At 44.0% G+C, this 17,728-nt stretch overlaps 1 protein-coding gene across 1 annotated transcript in view; it reads right to left on the bottom strand.

Annotated features, from left to right (window-relative positions):
• DNAJC1 (DnaJ heat shock protein family (Hsp40) member C1) overlaps window positions 1–17,728 on the bottom strand; it is a 214,785-nt gene that overhangs the window by 20,704 nt on the left and 176,353 nt on the right. The window contains exon 9 of the mRNA XM_040352505.1: window positions 8,030–8,149. Within this exon, the coding sequence (XP_040208439.1) occupies window positions 8,030–8,149 (120 nt within the window). The remainder of the gene's footprint in view (window positions 1–8,029; window positions 8,150–17,728) is intronic.

A 17,728-nucleotide genomic window follows, 5' to 3' on the forward strand; every position in this document is an offset into this window, starting at 1 on the left:
TTAAGTAACCTTTGTGGTTACAAACGTCATCTGGGGAAAGCTATAAATTAGAAATGTAAACATTTTACCCGTGCAAAGTGTGTGTGTGGCCACTGTAAGATCACGTAATTATAATCATATTGGCTCCGTACATCGGTGTCACCGGAGAAGGAGCACCGAGTGAAAACTGCAGTAACCAGTTGGTTACAAACTGACAGTAAAAGAAGCGTGCCCGTCAGTGCCGTCAGACAGCTTGCAGAGGCCCAGGGAAACCCCAAAACCCAAAGCGCTTGATTAGAGAAAGTTGTCTACACCTGAGATCTCTATGGGACGGATTATTACCAAGGTTCCTACCTGGAGCGGCCACCTTTCTCTTCTCTGTTTTTTCACCTTAATGCATTAAGGTGAAAAAACACGAACCTTTACAACCCCTTTAAGCAGGTTTCGCCTGTTGAAAGACCTATGAAGGATTTTATACTGTATAAGATGATCTCTTGCTGAGCCTATTAAAAGAAGCATCCCACATATCGTCCCAGTCTCTCCATCTATATGTGGGATATAAACACACCAGGCACTTCTGCAGGGCAACAGGACCTTGTTGGTGTCAGTAAACAGCTGTTTATAAATTATGGGTTGTGCCTTGGGTAGTGTGTCATCACGTAGTAGAGCCTCTAAGTCTGTAAGTAGCTGAATTTGACAAGGGAATCAACCTCTTGCAGTCCCTGATACAGGAACACAAGAAAACACTTTTGCAGTGCGGGCCGGCTTGCGGAACCCAAAAGGGACCGACACCTCTGATGTCTCCGCCGAATCCTCCATTTTTTGAGTATCCCGCACCGCAGTGATAAGAGCTCCCACTAGCGCCCTATCATGCGCTGACCCTGAAGCAAAGTCATCCTCACTGTCCGTGTGGACTAGGCCTGCATCCTCTGACACCTCGGAACCAGGGCCGGGAGCAGTAGCTGGGCCCGATTCCCTGTCAGAGGCATCCCCAGAAGAAGGCGGGGCGCTTTTTACCCCCCCTCTGGCCACGCGCTGCTTCAATCCTGGCAACAAACGCCTCTAGGACTGCCGTCATAGCATTCACAGAGGCCGCAGGTACAGGGGCACTAAGGGTTAACTCTGGCATGTCTGGGGGAGAAGCATCCGATTCATGCTGACCCACCCTTTTGCCACCCTTGGAGCGCAAGGCAAGACCCACAGGCTACCCTCCCGGCCGCAGCAGAGAACAGGGGGTTTCTTGACAGAGAACAGAGGACTCACCACATGGCTAGGCCTGTACTGCTGCTGTCTGCCCCAGAGCGCTGCTCAGTGCTGTGCCGTCCCTCAGGAAGTGTGCTGGAGCCGTTTGCGCCGTCATTTTAGCCACTAGAGGCAAAATCCCCTTCCAAAATGGCCACCGACATGCAAAAAGAGCATGTGGGCTTCAAGAAAATGGCCCCCAAACTCTATTAAAGGCGCCTGGCGCCGCCAAAATGGCGGCCGCGATTGCACAGTAAAAAAACACACACATACAGTGACACAGTGAAAACACCCGGGACCCCCAGGCAGGCCCCCCCCCCCGCACACACGGCAGCAAAACAGAACCCGCCCCGCTAGCAGACACAGCCCACAGCCACTGGATGGAGCCCCCCAGGCGGACCCCCCACCTCACAACCGACCCCGCCACCCAGAACGTGGGGAAAGGAGGGAGAGGAAGGGAGAGAGGAAAGCAGGGCGGACCCCTAATCGACCTCCCCAGGAATGCACCAGCCGCACCACCCTGCCAAAGCAAGGGGGCTGCTACTTACCCGTCCTGCGACCACCGGCTGGAGACATCCCGGACAGAACCAACGTCCGCACAGTTACGGCATGGCTGTTGGCCCGACACACTGTGACACAGACATAGAGCCCTGGAGCGTATAGCTCACCGGCCACCCCTGGAGCAACAGGGAATGTCGTGGACGGCCCAGCGTGTAGCTAAAGGCCGTTACACGCTTGATGCCCGAACTTGGGGGGACTACAAGGATCGAGGATCCAGCCTGTCACCCAGTCGGCAGTTGATTGTAGATCTCAGGATCCAAAAATGCAGGAAAACGAAAAGAAAATAGCAAAAAAATCCCCAGAGCACATGGGCCCAGAGGAGCCATGTCATGTCCTTTGCTAGGCAGAAAAAAAATGAGGCTGCAGAGGATGGGGGATGTACCCGGGGGAACCGTCCCCTGGGAGGTACTGTACTGTGTGGAGTGTTTAACACTTAACATGCTGTTTTTCTCCTAGAAAGGAGGATAATACCCTAAGGTCAATTGCTGCTGTGTCCGTCCATGAACGGAAGAGAAATGTTGTTTTCATAACTGTTTATGCCTTGAAATATGTAATAAAATTATATTAACACTGAATATATACTGTACATGTTGATATACTTAACGCTCCATGCACACTGGATGTTAAAATAACATTATAAAAATGGCAGTAGCTTGCAGTGAGTCTTTTAACATTTTTTGCAAAAGCGTTCATCAGCTTTTTTTTTTTTTTACAGTTTTCTAGCTTTTTTTTAAAAAAATTATAAACACTGGTGAGCCATGTTTTTGAGTGTTTATCTACATTTATCAGCATTTATGCACGTTTAACGATTTTTGTGGTCAGAAAGACAGCTTCTGAATGCGATTTTAGGGCATTCAGACAACAGCCCATAAACCCAACTGCTGATGAATGTCCAAAAACATCCACATGTGTATGGACACATAGGATACCATAGAGGGGAGTTTATGGGCTTAAAAAAATAAAAATAAATGCCCAAACTCCCAAAAACATCAGTTTATGAGCTTCAGTGTACATGGAGCCTAACTGTGATTTCTTACACATAATGTAAGATACAGTGGAACCTCGGATTGTGAGTAACGCGGTTAACGAGCATTTCGCAATACAAGCTATTATTTTTTTTTAAATCCTGACTTGGTTTGCGAGTGTTGTCTCGCAAAACGAGCAGGATTCATGCCTCTGCGGTGTGCAGTACAGGATTTGGCCAGAGGTGTCTTTCCGAGGGTTTCCGAATGCAGTCCAAGTATTTACTAGTCTCTCCGGAGACCCCCCACTTCTGGCCACGTGCGGTATTGCATGTCATAGACATAAATGTGGAACAAATTATTTTCGTTTCCATTGACTTCTATGGGAAAACTCGCTTTGATATGCGAGTGCTTTGGGATTACAAGCATTCTCCTGGAATGGATTATGCTCGTAATTCGAGGTTCCACTGTAATTCCATTGAAAAAATGTAATAAATGAAAGTAATTTGTGTATATATACACACATACATACTTCCATCTGTCTACAGTATCTATCTTTGGATAACTATCTATATATCTATCTATACATTATCTATCCTTACAGATCTATCAATCTATACATTATCCATTTATATACATACATACATACCATACATACATACATACATGTTTCCATCCATCCCTCTACTGTATGTCCATCTATCTATACATACATACATACACACTGTATCTATCAATACATCACTCTATAGATTATCCATCAATCTACATACACACGTTTTCATTCATCCATCCATCTACTGTATATCAATCTATCTATCTCCATCTTCCCATCCATATCCATCTATATCAATCTATACATGTCTATTTATTTATACGTTTCTATTCATCAATCTTTACATTATTTATACATCAATTTATACATTATCTTTTCATATCTATCCATCAATCAATCTATACATTATCTATCTATACACATACATATACATGCATCTATCTATCCATCTAGCCACACACATACACACTCTTCCATCTATCTATATATATCAATCTATACATTATCCATCTATACACATCTATCAATCTATACATTATCCATCTATTCATGTCTATACACATCTATCAATCTATACATTTACATTGTAAAGTGCTGCGCAGACTATTGGTGCTATATACATTGGCCCGGATTCACGTAGTTCGGCGCATTATTACGGCGGCGTAGCGTATCGTATTTACGTTACGCCGCCGTAAGTCAGAGAGGCAAGTGCTGTATTCACAAAGCACTTGCCTCCTAAGTTACGGCGGCGTAGCGTAAATGGGGCCGGTGTAAGCGCGTCTAATTTAAATGAGGATGGGGGCGTGTTTTATGTAAATGGTTGGTGACCCGACGTGATTGACGTTTTTTACGAACGGCGCATGCGCCGTCCGTGTACATATCCCAGTGTGCATTGCTCCAAAGTACGCCGCAAGGACGTATTGGTTTCGACGTGAACGTAAATTACGTCCAGCCCCATTCACAGACGACTTACGCAAACGACGTAAAATGTTCAAATTTCGACGCGGGAACGACGGCCATACTTAACATTGGCTACGCCACCTAGGGGGGCAGGTTTATCTTTACGCGGCCTATATCTTACGGAAACAGCGTATTTTTACTGCGACGGGCAAGCGCACGTTCGTGAATCGGCGTATCTAGTCATTTACATATTCTACGCCAAAATCAACGGAAGCGCCACCTAGCGGCCAGAGGAAAAATTGCACCCCAAGATGCGACGGCGCAGGCCGTCGTATCTTAGCTAGGTTTACGTGTATCTCAGTTTGAGCATACACTTAAACTTACGACGGGCTTAGATTCCGAGTTACGTCGGCGTATCTACTGATACGCCAGCGTAACTGTTTGTGAATCTGGGCCATTCTGTATAATAATAATAATCCCTCTCTTTTTCTATATTTATACATATAAATCTCTACATATCCATCAATGTATACAGAGATATATAGATCTATCTATCCATCTACACATAGTTGTCTATCTATCTCATTGTATACTTCAAACAACTGGCCACATTTCTGATAATAATACTAATGATAATAATTGTTATACTAGAAGGAATAATATTATTGAATGGTATTTGTAGTTCAGAATTTGGCCTTTGAGAAGAGCCCCCTGATGTGCAGAACGCATGAGCAGAGCTGGAAAGGACATGGGCCAGAATAGTAATGACTACACAACGACTTTTTCTGTTAGTACATTGAGTACAATGTCTGCACTTATTTATTTATTTGTAATAGTAAACACAAGTCAGATGGGGGAAAATGGGTGGATTGTTCTTGAAGACCAGGAATGAGATCTAAGCCCCGGGCAAGGGGCCGTGTTCAGAAAGTGGGTCAAGCAACAGATGTGATTTAGCGGATGGGAAGAAGGGGCTACAGGTAACCAGGTCAGCAGGCAGGAGCGTGATTAGAGCACACAATCTGCTTTTCCCTTTCATAATCAGGAAAAGCAACCTAATTAACCCCTGACTGTCAGACATAAAATTCACCAACTGTCTAGGAATAATTAAAAGTCTGTATATTCTTTTAGTGCCTGTGTACAAGTAAAAAAACACAACTGTTTATAGCCTATGATATATGTATCTCATTGCGTGTAGCGATTGTGCGGTCTGTGTGCTGCTCAATAGTTATGCTTATACACTAGTAGAATATTGTTAAAAGTTTGAATGAACATTCTTAAAACAAATATTTTTAAATTAGGGGGGGTCAAATCATCAATCCTTTTGGACCACAGTCATGAGAAAATTAGAAGGTGCAAAATGAAAAGTTTTTCTTGAATTAACTACCGGTAATTTCTAACAGTGTATGTGGTTTATGTTCGGGAAAGATCATTCACTCCAAAATCGAATGTAAAAAATAAACGTTTATAGAAGTAATTTTACATTTGTCAAGTCCTCAAATGTACTGAAGAGAATATTTCTACAAATATTAATTCAAAAATCTACTGGTGTATATAGTCAGCTTAGGTCCTCATATTACAAAGATCTCTTAGATTGTAAGCTCTAATGGGCAGGGTCCTTTGATTCCTCCTGTACCACTTGCTGACTGCCTAACTGTAAAGATATGTCATGATTTTTACATTAAATACTGGGGTTATGGCTAGAGGTCGACTGGCTGGCACTGGCAAGTGGCATTGGTTGGCAATGATTGGCAGGTGGCACCAATTGGCAGTGGCAGGTGGTGCTGGTTGGCACTGATTGGCAGGTGGCACCAATTGGCACTGGCAGGTGGCACTGGATGGCACTGGTTGGCATTGGCAGGCACTTGTTGGCATTAGCAGATGGCACTGGCAGGCAATGGCAGGTTTCACATCCGATAGTGTAACTGTGTGAAACTGCTCATTGCAGCGACACGGTGCGTTAAACTGTATGGAGAGAGAGGAGCTGACAAATTTAGTGATGTCGGAGGTGGGCGGGACCAGGGTGGGTCGGACCAGCAGCTATCCAGCCAATGAGTGCGCTGTTTAAGAAAGGGGCAGGCCACATACACGTAGCGGCCCGCCGAGATCCCATCCCATTGGCTGGTGTTGGATAGCTGGGTCCCGTCCCCACCCCGACATCGAACCTCAATTATGACAGCTCCTCTCTCTCTCCATGCAGTTTCACACGCTGCGGCGCTGCTCTGCCGACAGAGTGTGGAGAAGGGAGGAGGAATCCCACGTTCCTCCTCCCTTCTCCACACTCTGCTGGCAGAGGTGCGGGCAGTGTTCAATATCGGCCCAATTTGGATAATAATTGGCCGATGCCGATTTCTCCAAAACGGGCAAATATCAGTCGACCTCTAGTTATGGCAGCAACTAGCTACCATAACCCTGGTATCTTTATTTACAGCAGGCGGCCTGCTTTCAGATAAAAGTGATCCTGGCAGTGGATTCGCCACAAGATCACTTTTATAGGCGGTGGGAGAGATGCCTCCTCCACTCCACGGCTTCCCGGTGGTCCCTGAGCTTACCGGAGTCGTTGGTAACCCAGAAACCAATTCAGTGCGGCCGATGGCTAAGCAGGAAGCCAAGCGAGGGCAAGATAGCTCCAACTCGGCTCTATGCTCTTGGAGGACCGGAGCGACATCTGACATCACTTCCACCTCTCGGTCTTAAAGGGGTGAATTTTTTTTGTTAAAGGCATAATTTTATATATTTTTTGCTTTTTAAAAAGGTAAAATGAGAGATCTAGGGTCTTTTTTTTCATTCTTATTTCTATTACAATAGATCTTTACATTCCTTGCGGGTCCCATGCTGAGAGGGTGCCCTGCTGCTTACTCAACATGGACACCATTCAGAAAACACTTTCCTTTATCGTAACAAATGCAAAGTGTTCTCTGACTGGACAACGTATAGTTTGTGATGTCACCACCCTGCATTTCCACCTTGTCCAATCAGAGACTGCTTTGCACCCATTGAGAAAATGCAAAGTGTTCTCTAACTTGGCGTCCATGTCGAGCAGGCGACCTCTTGTGTTTGAGATCCAGCAGGGTAGATGTCCAGCACAGGACCGAGAAGCTAGCCGCTACTACAGTGATGTAAATCGTTTCATAACCAACTTCAGCTTTAATCCGGTACAATGACAGTGGCCAATGTACAGCATATGTAACTGGCCACATAAAGAATTGCTGAGCCCTAGTAAGAAATGAACAGGCAGCCTATCCTTATGTGAACAACACATCGAATGTCACAAACGGTTTCACAGCACATGGAACCATTCAGTCAACAACTGCCCATAAGGGAGCATGACTAGGAAGTAATTCAAAGTACACAGCTTATACCTACATCAAAATAACCAGCTAAGCTAATCACTATGGTGTATACACAATGCATAATTCAAATCGCCAGAATGAAAAAATGCACACAGACACACGGAGCAAGAACAAACGTGTCTGTGCAAGAAAGTGAATGCATTGACATGAGCCTTCTACCCAAGTGACTGAAACATGTTCCAGCGAACAATATAAATGGCATTGTTTTTCTGTGATCAGGTTACAGTCGTCTAAACCTCTAAACGCCAAAATCCCCAGTACAGCTGATCAGTTACAGCTGTTAATTGCAGAGCAGGGGACCTGCCCACATCTGCTTCTTGCTTACTTAGTTAATGGTTCACTTCCAGGGCCTATAAAAGGATTGCAGCCTTTGAAAAGAAAGACGTTGTCAGGCTCCATTCACTGGCCACCTTTCACACTGCCCGGTCCTGCTCTTAGTTTTGTTACTCGCAATACAATGCATATCTCTGCAAACTCACATCTGTCACCGATCGACCCAATTCGTGAGCAATCTTCTCCCATCGACCTGGAGTTCCCCCTGGGAACTTGGCCATGTTTTTCGTCAGCTGACTGACGTCCTCCTCCGTCCATTCAGGTGACTGAAAGAGAAAATATAACGTTACAAGAAAGGTAACAATTTCAAGCAAAAAAAAAATAATAATAATAATAATCATCACAGCACACAATTGGGACTCACTAATAAACGGAGCAAAAGGGAAAAAAGTGGTGTTGTCTTTCCAATTCTACCACATTTTAAAAATATTAATTGAAAGAGGAATGGTTATAATAGCTGAACGTCTCTTTTTTTATTTATTTTTTATTAGGCCAGAATTTTATTTAAAAAAAAAAAAAAGACTACTTAATATGTTAGTTTGCCTTTTCATATAAAAAAAAAAAAAAAAAAAAAAAAGAAGGAGAGTACCATAACTAACACCCTCCCCCACATCTCCTGTCCCCGTGGCATATACCATATATGTTCTCCATATAAGGTATATATTGCCTTCACTAGCCACTATAATGGTCCAGAAATGTTAAATATTAATACAAAGAGCCAGAGGCTGTGTAACAGAATAATGCGAGCGATAGAGAGTGCTTATTGGACAATGGTCACTACATGAAACCAATGAAATTCCTTTTGATATTCATTTCTTCCAGGACAGGGTCCCGGAACAAAGAAGACATTTTCATTGGTCAGCCTGGTTACATGCCCACCATGGACCAATGAGCACTTGCCTTTGCAAGCAATATCTTGCTATACAGCCTCCAGCACTGTTTGGTGAAATTTCAATTTGCCAGACTGTTATACTGGTTGGAAAGGGAGGCGAATGTTAGGGATCATATAAGTTACATGCAGTGGTGACTGGAAGGCTGAGGAGGGTGTTGTGAGTTAGTTTATCTTTCATATTTAAAGGGATTGTAAACCCTCAATGTTCTTTTTTCTATGCATTAAAGGTGAAAAACCTCCTGTGATGCAGCAGCCCCCCGGAGCCCCCCTTTTACTTACCTGAACCCGATCGTTCCAGTGACTGGGAAGAGCACACCAGCTCCAGCCAGTGTCTCAGGTCCTGATTGGAAAGATTGATAGCAGTGCAGGCACTGGTCAGGCTGCTCTCTATCAAATCCAATGACGCGGGAGCCGGGAGCTGAGCCGAGTCCTGCTATCTGCGTCAATAGACGCAGCAGCAGGACATGGGGGCGCGCCCGCAAGAATGCCCCGAGGGAGAGTGGCTCTTCATCGGGGCACTCGAGAAAAGGAGGAGCCAGGAGCACCACTGGAGGACCCCAGAAGAGGAGGATCGGGACCACTCTGTGCAAAACCAAATGCACAGAGGAGGTAAGTATGACATGTTTGTTATTTTAAAAGAAGAAAAAACAAAGCTTTACATATCCTTTAAAAATAAAAAATGTCTACAAATCACTCGCCCATAAAGAATTGCTCCAACTGTAGACACACACCAAAACCAGTTATGTTGGAAGCCTAGTAAACTATAAGTATATATATTTTTATTTTAACCTGGGGGAAGAACCGATGCACCAAAGGCATCCAAGGCAAACATAGGGACAACCAATAACCACCATGCATATAAATCTCAGCTGGAAAATGAAGCCAAGCACTACAAGGCCACATTGTAGCTCACACGGCCATTGTGCTGTGTTATAATGTTATGCTGATCACTAACTATGCGCTATGCAATCTGAAGGTACAATCCCTTTTAGATTTACCATAAACTATGCAGTGTTTAGGCTTGCCTGCATTGATATTACATGAATGTATTGTGCAGGTTTACCCTCATATTACATAAATTGGGTAAATCTGAAAGCAAGTTACTCACTAGGGGAAGAGCCTTTGGGGGAATCCAGGTTGGAAAAGGATAATCTAGTAGATGACAGACTCAGCAATAGCATAGAATGCCAAGCAGAAGTAAACAAGGCTAGCAGATTATTAGAATGCATTAAAAAGACGATTTACTCAAGAGATAAGACTATAATTCTACCACTTGGTTCATCCACCTCTTGAGCATGCAGTCCAGTTCTGGTCACCAATCCTCAGAAAGGAAGTGCTGGAACTGGATAGAGTCCAGAGAAGGGCAACTAAGCTAAAAAGAGGACTGGAGGACCTCAGTTAAGCGGCAGTTGTGTGGACGAAAATGCCTTGTTGATGTCAGAGAAGAATGGTTTGAGATGATAGATAGGCAACAGTAAATCAAATGACTACTCGTTACTACCAAGGTATGCAGAATACCATCTCTGAACACACAACACATCGAACCTTGAAGCAGATGCTCTACAACAGCAGAAGACCACACCGGGTGCCACTCCTGTCAGCTAAGAACAGGAATCTGAGGCTACAATTAGCACAGGCTCACCAAAATTGGACAATAGAATATTGGAAAAATGCTGCCTGGTCTGATGAGTCTCGATTTCAGCTGACATTCAGGTGGTAGGGTCAAAATTTGGTGTTAACAACATGAAAGCATGGATCCATCCTGTCTTGTAGGGTTGTCCCGATACCACTTTTTTAAGACCGAGTACAAGTACCGATACTTTTTTTCCAAGTACTCGCCGATACCGAATACCAATACTTTTTTTTAATGTCATGTGACAATTTGAATAATGGGCACTGACGGATGGATGGCACTGACAGGGGGCACTGACAGGGAGCACTGACGGATGAATGGCACTGACAGGGAGCACTGACTGATGGATGGCACTGACAGGGAGCACTGACGGATGGATGGCACTGACAGGGGGCACTGACGGATGGATGGCACTGACAGGGGGCACTGACGGATGGATGGCACTGACAGGGGGCACTGGCGGATGGATGGCACTGACAGGGGGCACTGACGGATGGATGGCACTGACAGGGGGCACTGTTGGATGGATGGCACTGACAGGGGGCACTGACAGATGGATGGTACTGACGGATGGATGGTACTGACAGGGAGCACTGACGGATAGATGGCACTGTCCACTACACTATATACTGACTATACTGACCAATACTGACTTGTCTAAACTCTCTAATCTCTCTCTCTGGCTGACTTACTCTCACCTGCAGCTTATGTCTTCCATCAGCCTGGAGGAGGTGGAGAGGGTATCCGGAGGAGGGGGGAAGAGGTAGTGTTGAGTTGTTATAAAGCTAAAATATATAAAGTGCACTGTGCGATTTTCCATGGTAACAAGTGCTGTGCCAAAAATGTAGGGGAAGAGAGCACTCAGCACGTCGGTCTGGAGGCTTGGCGGAGGCCGGACCAGCCCCGCCGTGATCGTGGATAGGTCAGCCTCGCCCCGCCATGATCACGGATTGGCCAGCCCTGCCATGATCACGGATTGGCCAGCAACTCTGTAATAGCCCCGCCGCCGTACATGACCATTGACAGGGCACCAGCCAGGGACACAGGAAGTAAACAGGGGGACGGATCCGGCAGTGACACACACTGACTGGCGTCCCCCTGAATGTTGCACCCGGTGCGACGGCGCTTCCCACGCTGGCTCCGCCCCCTCTCCGTCCGCCGACTTCCGGGTATCGGCTCGGGCATCGGGAGCATTTGTGCGAGTACAAGTACTCGCACAAATGCTCGGTATCGGTCCCGATACTAGTATCGGTATCAGGACAACCCTACTGTCTTGTATCAATGGTTTAGGCTGCTGGTGGTGGTGTAATGGTGTGGGGGATATTTTCTTGGCACACATTTGGCCTCTTAGTACCAATTGAGCATCATTTAAACTCCACAGCCCGAGTCTTGTTGTTGACCATGTTCATCCCTTTATAACTACAGTGTCCCCATCTGATGGCTCCTTCCAGCAGGATAATGCACCATGTCACAAAGCTCAAATCATCTCACCACTGGACAATGAGGTCACTGTACTCCAATGGCTTCCACACTCACCAGATCTCATTCCAATAGAGCAGGGATCCTCAAACTACGGCCCTCCAGTTGTTGTGGAACTACACATCCCATGAGGCATTGTAAAACTCTGACATTCAGAGACATGACTAGGCATGATGGGAATTGTAGTTCCTGAACAACTGGAGGGCCGTAGTTTGAAGACCCATGCAATAGAGCACCTTTGGGATGTGGTGCAACGGGAAATTTGCATCATGGATGTGCATTCGACAAATCTGCAGCAACTGCATGATGCTATCATGTCACTATGGACCAAAATCTCTGAGGAATGTTTCCAACACCTTGTTGGATCTATGCCATGAAGAATGATGTCAGTTTTGAAAGCAAAAGGGGCTCCAACACGGTACTAGCAAGGTGTACCTAATAAAGTGGCCGGTGAATGTATGTGACTATATAAAGGAGACATCAGATTGTATAGTCTTTAGTCATCTTTAGATTGTTAAACTGCCTTGCTTTTTTTTTTATTCCTTATTTTGATTTCTAATGTAAAATGACTAAGGTTCATAATCACAGCATACATACGTAAAACAAGAAATGAAGAAGACAACCACTGGTCATTACAAATAATTAACTAAAATCATACTGAGAGATTGATAAGGAGAACAGAGTGTGAAGTCACCTGCTGACCCGTTGGGTAGATTACATTTTATTGTAGAGTTTCCCTGCCAAAAAAGACGAGATTTTTTTTTCCACCATTGTTAATTAGCAGACAGAATGGAGTAAGCGGGGGAAGAGCTAGGTGTGAGGGTTTGATGGAGGGGAAGAATAAATGGAGAACAAGCGACAGGGGAAGACTGAACCAAGTGAGAGCTTTTGGTATAGTTATCTGGTCTCGGGGTCACACCTAATAACCCATTGTAAGAGTAGGTGGAGAGGAAGAAAGAGTGGGCTTCCCCTCATATTATTTATACTGTGTACTGTATACATATGAATATATATATGTGCTAGCTGGACAGTAGGAGAGCAAGGGTCAATGATCAATTGGCTTAATGTAGTCCAAAGAATTTTTGAAACTCCGACAACAGACATCCCAGAATGCTGCATAGCTCCATTCATGGGCAGAGTGAAAATTCTCCAACTGCATAATTTACCCCAGCAAACCAGAGGGGGGTGTATAGATTACTTTGTGATCCAGCCAAAGAGTAGCTGGTTACCAAGCTCCAAATCTTTTGAATCTGTATCCGGCATGGAAGAGCTTGTTCTATAATGTACAAGGAAAATTGGAGTCTATAATAGCCAGGGTCGAGGGGGAGTATTCATAGGAAATATTTTGTCTTGTAAGGTGCCTGGAGCATATGCCTATCGGGCAGTGGTGGTGCGTACATAAGGGGCGAAGGGGCGCCGTCCCCTCACGATCTACGGTCGCCGCTGACGGGGCGGGGGTGTTTTTTGGAAGCACCCAATTAGAGCCATAGGCGCTGTGATTGGACACCTAATAGAGGGGACAGAAGAAGCCATCGAGGAGCGTGGAGGACACAGCCGCTGACCTGGTGCAAGACAGGCAAGTGCACGCTGGCAGCATTTGATGGGGCACAGTAGCGGCAATTAATGGGCACACTGGCATTTGATGGGGCACAGTAGCGGGAATTGATGGTCACAGTGGCAGCATTAGATTGGGTCACATTAGCGGCAATTGAAGGGCACACTGGCAGCAATTGATGGGGTACAGTAGCTGCATTTGATGGCACAGTAACTGCGTTTGATGGGTACAGTGGCTGCGTTTGATGGGCACAGTGGCTGCTTTCAATGGCACAGTAGCTGCATTTGATGGCACAGTAGCTGCATTTGATGGCACAGTAGCTGCGTTTGATGGGCACAGTGGCTGCAATTGATGTTTGTTTGTTTTTTCAGTTTGTTTGCGCCCCCCCCAGCCACCACTGCTATCGGGTGGTGCGTTTTTCCGAGCAGGAGGTAAAGCAGTCCAGCTGTCAAGAGAACTTTAGAACAATTCTACTACAACTAGCTATGCTTTAACTTCTTACATAATTTTGTAAACATATTCAGGGGTGATTCAATAAGGCATTTCCAGCACAAATAATGGTGGTGTGAATGCTGACGGAAGTCAGGTTTCAAACAACATTCAGGCCGTAAGACACGTTCATTAAAAATACAAATACATGCGCTAAATTCAACTAGTTCATAGTAGCTTCAATTTAATTGTCTGTTGGTATTGCTGCACCAGAATCGCTAAGATATACCTCCATATTGGATCTAAGAAAAGTGGAGTATAGTAAGATGTCCCTCATGCTGATGTAAATTGTGTGGACTTATTCTTGTTCCAAGGTTGTACAGTAGTGAATCATCTACTATATTAGTGTGTGTGTATATACAGTATCTCACAAAAGTTAGTACACCCCTCACATTTTTTAAAATATTTTATTATATATCTTTTCATGTGACAACACTGAAGAAATGACACTTTGCTACAATGTTGTGTAGTGAGTGTACAGCTTGTATAACAGTGTACATTTTCTGTCCCCTCAAAATAACTCAACACACAGCCATTAATGTGTAAACCACTGGCAACAGAAGTGAGTACACCTTTAAATGAAATTGTCCAAATTGGCCTAATTAGCCATTTTCCCTCCCCGATGTCATGTGACTCAGTGTTACAAGGTCTCAGGTGTGAATGGGGAGCAGGTGTGTTAAATTTGGTGTTATCGCTCTCACTCTCTCATACTGGTTACTGGAAGTTCTTCATGGCACCTCATGACAAAGAACTCTCTGAGGATCTGAAAAAAAGAATTGTTGCTCTACATAAAGATGGCCTAGGCTGTAAGAAGATTGCCAAGACCCTAAAACTGAGTTGCAGCGCGGTGGCCAAGACCATACAGCGGTTTAACAGGACAGGTTCCACTCAGAACAGGCCTCACCATGGTCGACCAAAGATGGATCAAAATTGGCCAAATTTCAATGGACAGCCTTAGTATTTCCAGTATAAAAGCATGCACCGATTTGCAATAGTGCTTCCCACATTTATTGCATTTATTGAATTGAACTGGATTATATAATATTTTTGTTAATAAATTCACCTATCCCTGAAAATGCTGTCAAACCTTTACCCCCCCCAATAAAAAAAAGTGTATGCAACAGTACACAACGCAATGAAATAGATTTTCAACAAGTTTGTCAGTGGCAGGATTAATGTCAAAATGGGGGCAATCATTATAAAGAATTCTTGGCAGTGTTCAGGTGCAGTGTGAAGATATCGCGCCTCTGCACAGCGTTCTACTATAGACTCAGGTTTTAGGGCTGTACACACATACAAGCACATTGAAGAAAAAAGAAAATGAAGATGTATTTCTTTTCTTTCTTTTTTTCCTGGTGCATTTTTATACATCTGTAAAGACTTTGATCCACATGTATAAATTGTTTTTATACGCCTTAATACAATAGCCATACAAATTTGTTTACTATTTGGAGAAGCACACACTATCGAAAATAGGCGATCACAATTTATAAATTGCACAAACCTCCACAGAGTACATTTAGATGTAACAAAAGAAAATAAAGTACGGAATTCATTCGTTTGCCCTATGTGTTTATAAATTTGTTCATCCCTAATGAAGACAGTGCTCTGCACCATTTTGCCTTTTATACCATGCTGAATGCAGACAATGCAAATGTAAAACTTGTCCGAATGAGACTTTAAAACACGAGAACACACCAAAACCATTCATTTTCCATTGCCAATTTCCTTGGCAACAGCAGCAACGCTTTTAAAGTAAAAGTGATTTCTACATGGTGTCAACCTGCTCTACAACACTGATTTTGCTTCTCGTGTGCGATATGAAATAAAAAGAAAATAAAATAATAATAAAAAAGGTATGCCAATCTATATATTAAAAAAAAAAAAAAAAAAAGATAACCTTTACGCATAAATAGCTCATCTAATCACCTTTTCCGATAATGAACAGACATGCATCACACACTTTCATTACCAAGCCATCAGCAGAGAACAGCAGTGAGAGGTGACCGACCCCAGGGACCATCCATCCCCCTGAGCTGCAGCAAAGCTGCTCCCTGACACTAATCCTCCCTGTCACTCTCCCACTGTGCTCTAACTACGCTGACACCCGCCCGCCGTACTGCAAAGCTTAACGCAGCCCTTCCTGACTTCTCTCACCATCTCCCCTAATCAATGGTTCAAGCGTGCTCTTTTCACCATGTCCAAATGGCAGCTTCACTCATAATCAAAGAGCACTGCCCCTGTTCCCGAAAGGCTGCGCCATTTGCATTCATTTGCAAAGCAAACTACTTTTATTCACTTTGTTCTGCTATCAGCAATGCTCCCCGAAGCAGATAAATTAGCATAAATACAACCTGCCACTTAAGAGTCAGTAAATAATGGCCAATCGCAGGAAGGATTGTATCAATCATTTGGTTCTGTGGCCCACGTGACGCTTTGTTCGTTTAATTTTGAAAAAAGGGGAAAAAAGCCTCAAATGTATTCACGGTGGTTAGGCTGCCCGCACTACAAGTATGTAAATTCATGCAGCCGCCCAAATACACCGTGACTACTTCCACGGGGTTCACGTTCAACAGACTCATGCTGAAATATATCCAAAACTAGGGATACCGAACATCTATAAAGTCAGGAAAAAAAAATACTGTACATTTTCAAATATTTTTCTATTTTTGAACATTGCAAGATCTGTGCTTTTTTTTTTTTAAAAGCCTAATTTCTAGCAATCTCGACCATTTTGGTAAAGCATGCTGAAATTGCTAAGGAAATCTGCCAAATATATGGCCAACAAAGGACATGGGGCTACCCTCGAATTTGAGATGGAAGTTTCAAAAGCAGTTGTTTGGGCGATGACTTCATATTCATGAGACCCCCCACAAGACCACCAACCAACCACTCCCAGGAGGGAGGAAAGCCCTTCCCAGTTCATTATTGTCCTCCCCATGATAAGAGGATGCTGCTAGCCTCTGCCTACCCTGCTCCCCTTCCCATTGATTAACATGATCTTTCAGCCAAGCCAAATGTTCATGTTTAGGAGCGCCCCGTATAGATGATGAGATTCTGCATGTACATCAGGCTACTCACTGAATCTAGGATTATTTTGAAGTAGATCTCCAGCCAAATGTTTTACTTCTAACTTTGAATAGCGAGGAAAGAGCCTCTTGGGGTTGTAATGTTGTCTGCGTCTCCACACAGATTAAAAATTTCCAAACTCCACTATCAAAAATTACAGCTTCCACCAGGACCAACATTTTTTTTATAAATGGGAGATAACTTGGTAAATATAAATGGAAATAAAACTCATGCTGCGTACACACGATCATTTTTCAGCATGTCCAAAAAACAACGTTTTCCCAACTTCATCATTAAAACGACGTTGCCTACACACCATCGTTTTAAAAAAATGATCTAGCAAAGCGCGGTGACATACAACGGCACTATAAAGGGGAAGTTCCATTCGCCTTTGGGCTGCTTTAGCTGATTCTGTGTTAGTAAAAGACGATTTGCGCGTTTCTGTCTGTTACAGCGTGATGAATGTGCTCCATTATGAACGGTAGTTTTACCAGAACGAGCACTCCCGTCTGATATCTTCCTTCTGAGCATGCGCAGGTTTTTTTACGTAGTTTTAGCCCACACACGATAATTTTTTACAACCCGAAAAACTAAATCGTTTAAAACTACGTTAAAAAATGCAGCATGTTCGAATTCTTTTTTTGTCATTTTACAGAACCTGAAAAATGATGTGTAGCCCACACACAATTATTTTAAATGACGTTTTTGAAAAACAACGTTTGTACGCT

This window comes from Rana temporaria, chromosome 5, assembly GCF_905171775.1.
Source record: "Rana temporaria chromosome 5, aRanTem1.1, whole genome shotgun sequence".
Classification (NCBI taxonomy): domain Eukaryota; kingdom Metazoa; phylum Chordata; class Amphibia; order Anura; family Ranidae; genus Rana; species Rana temporaria.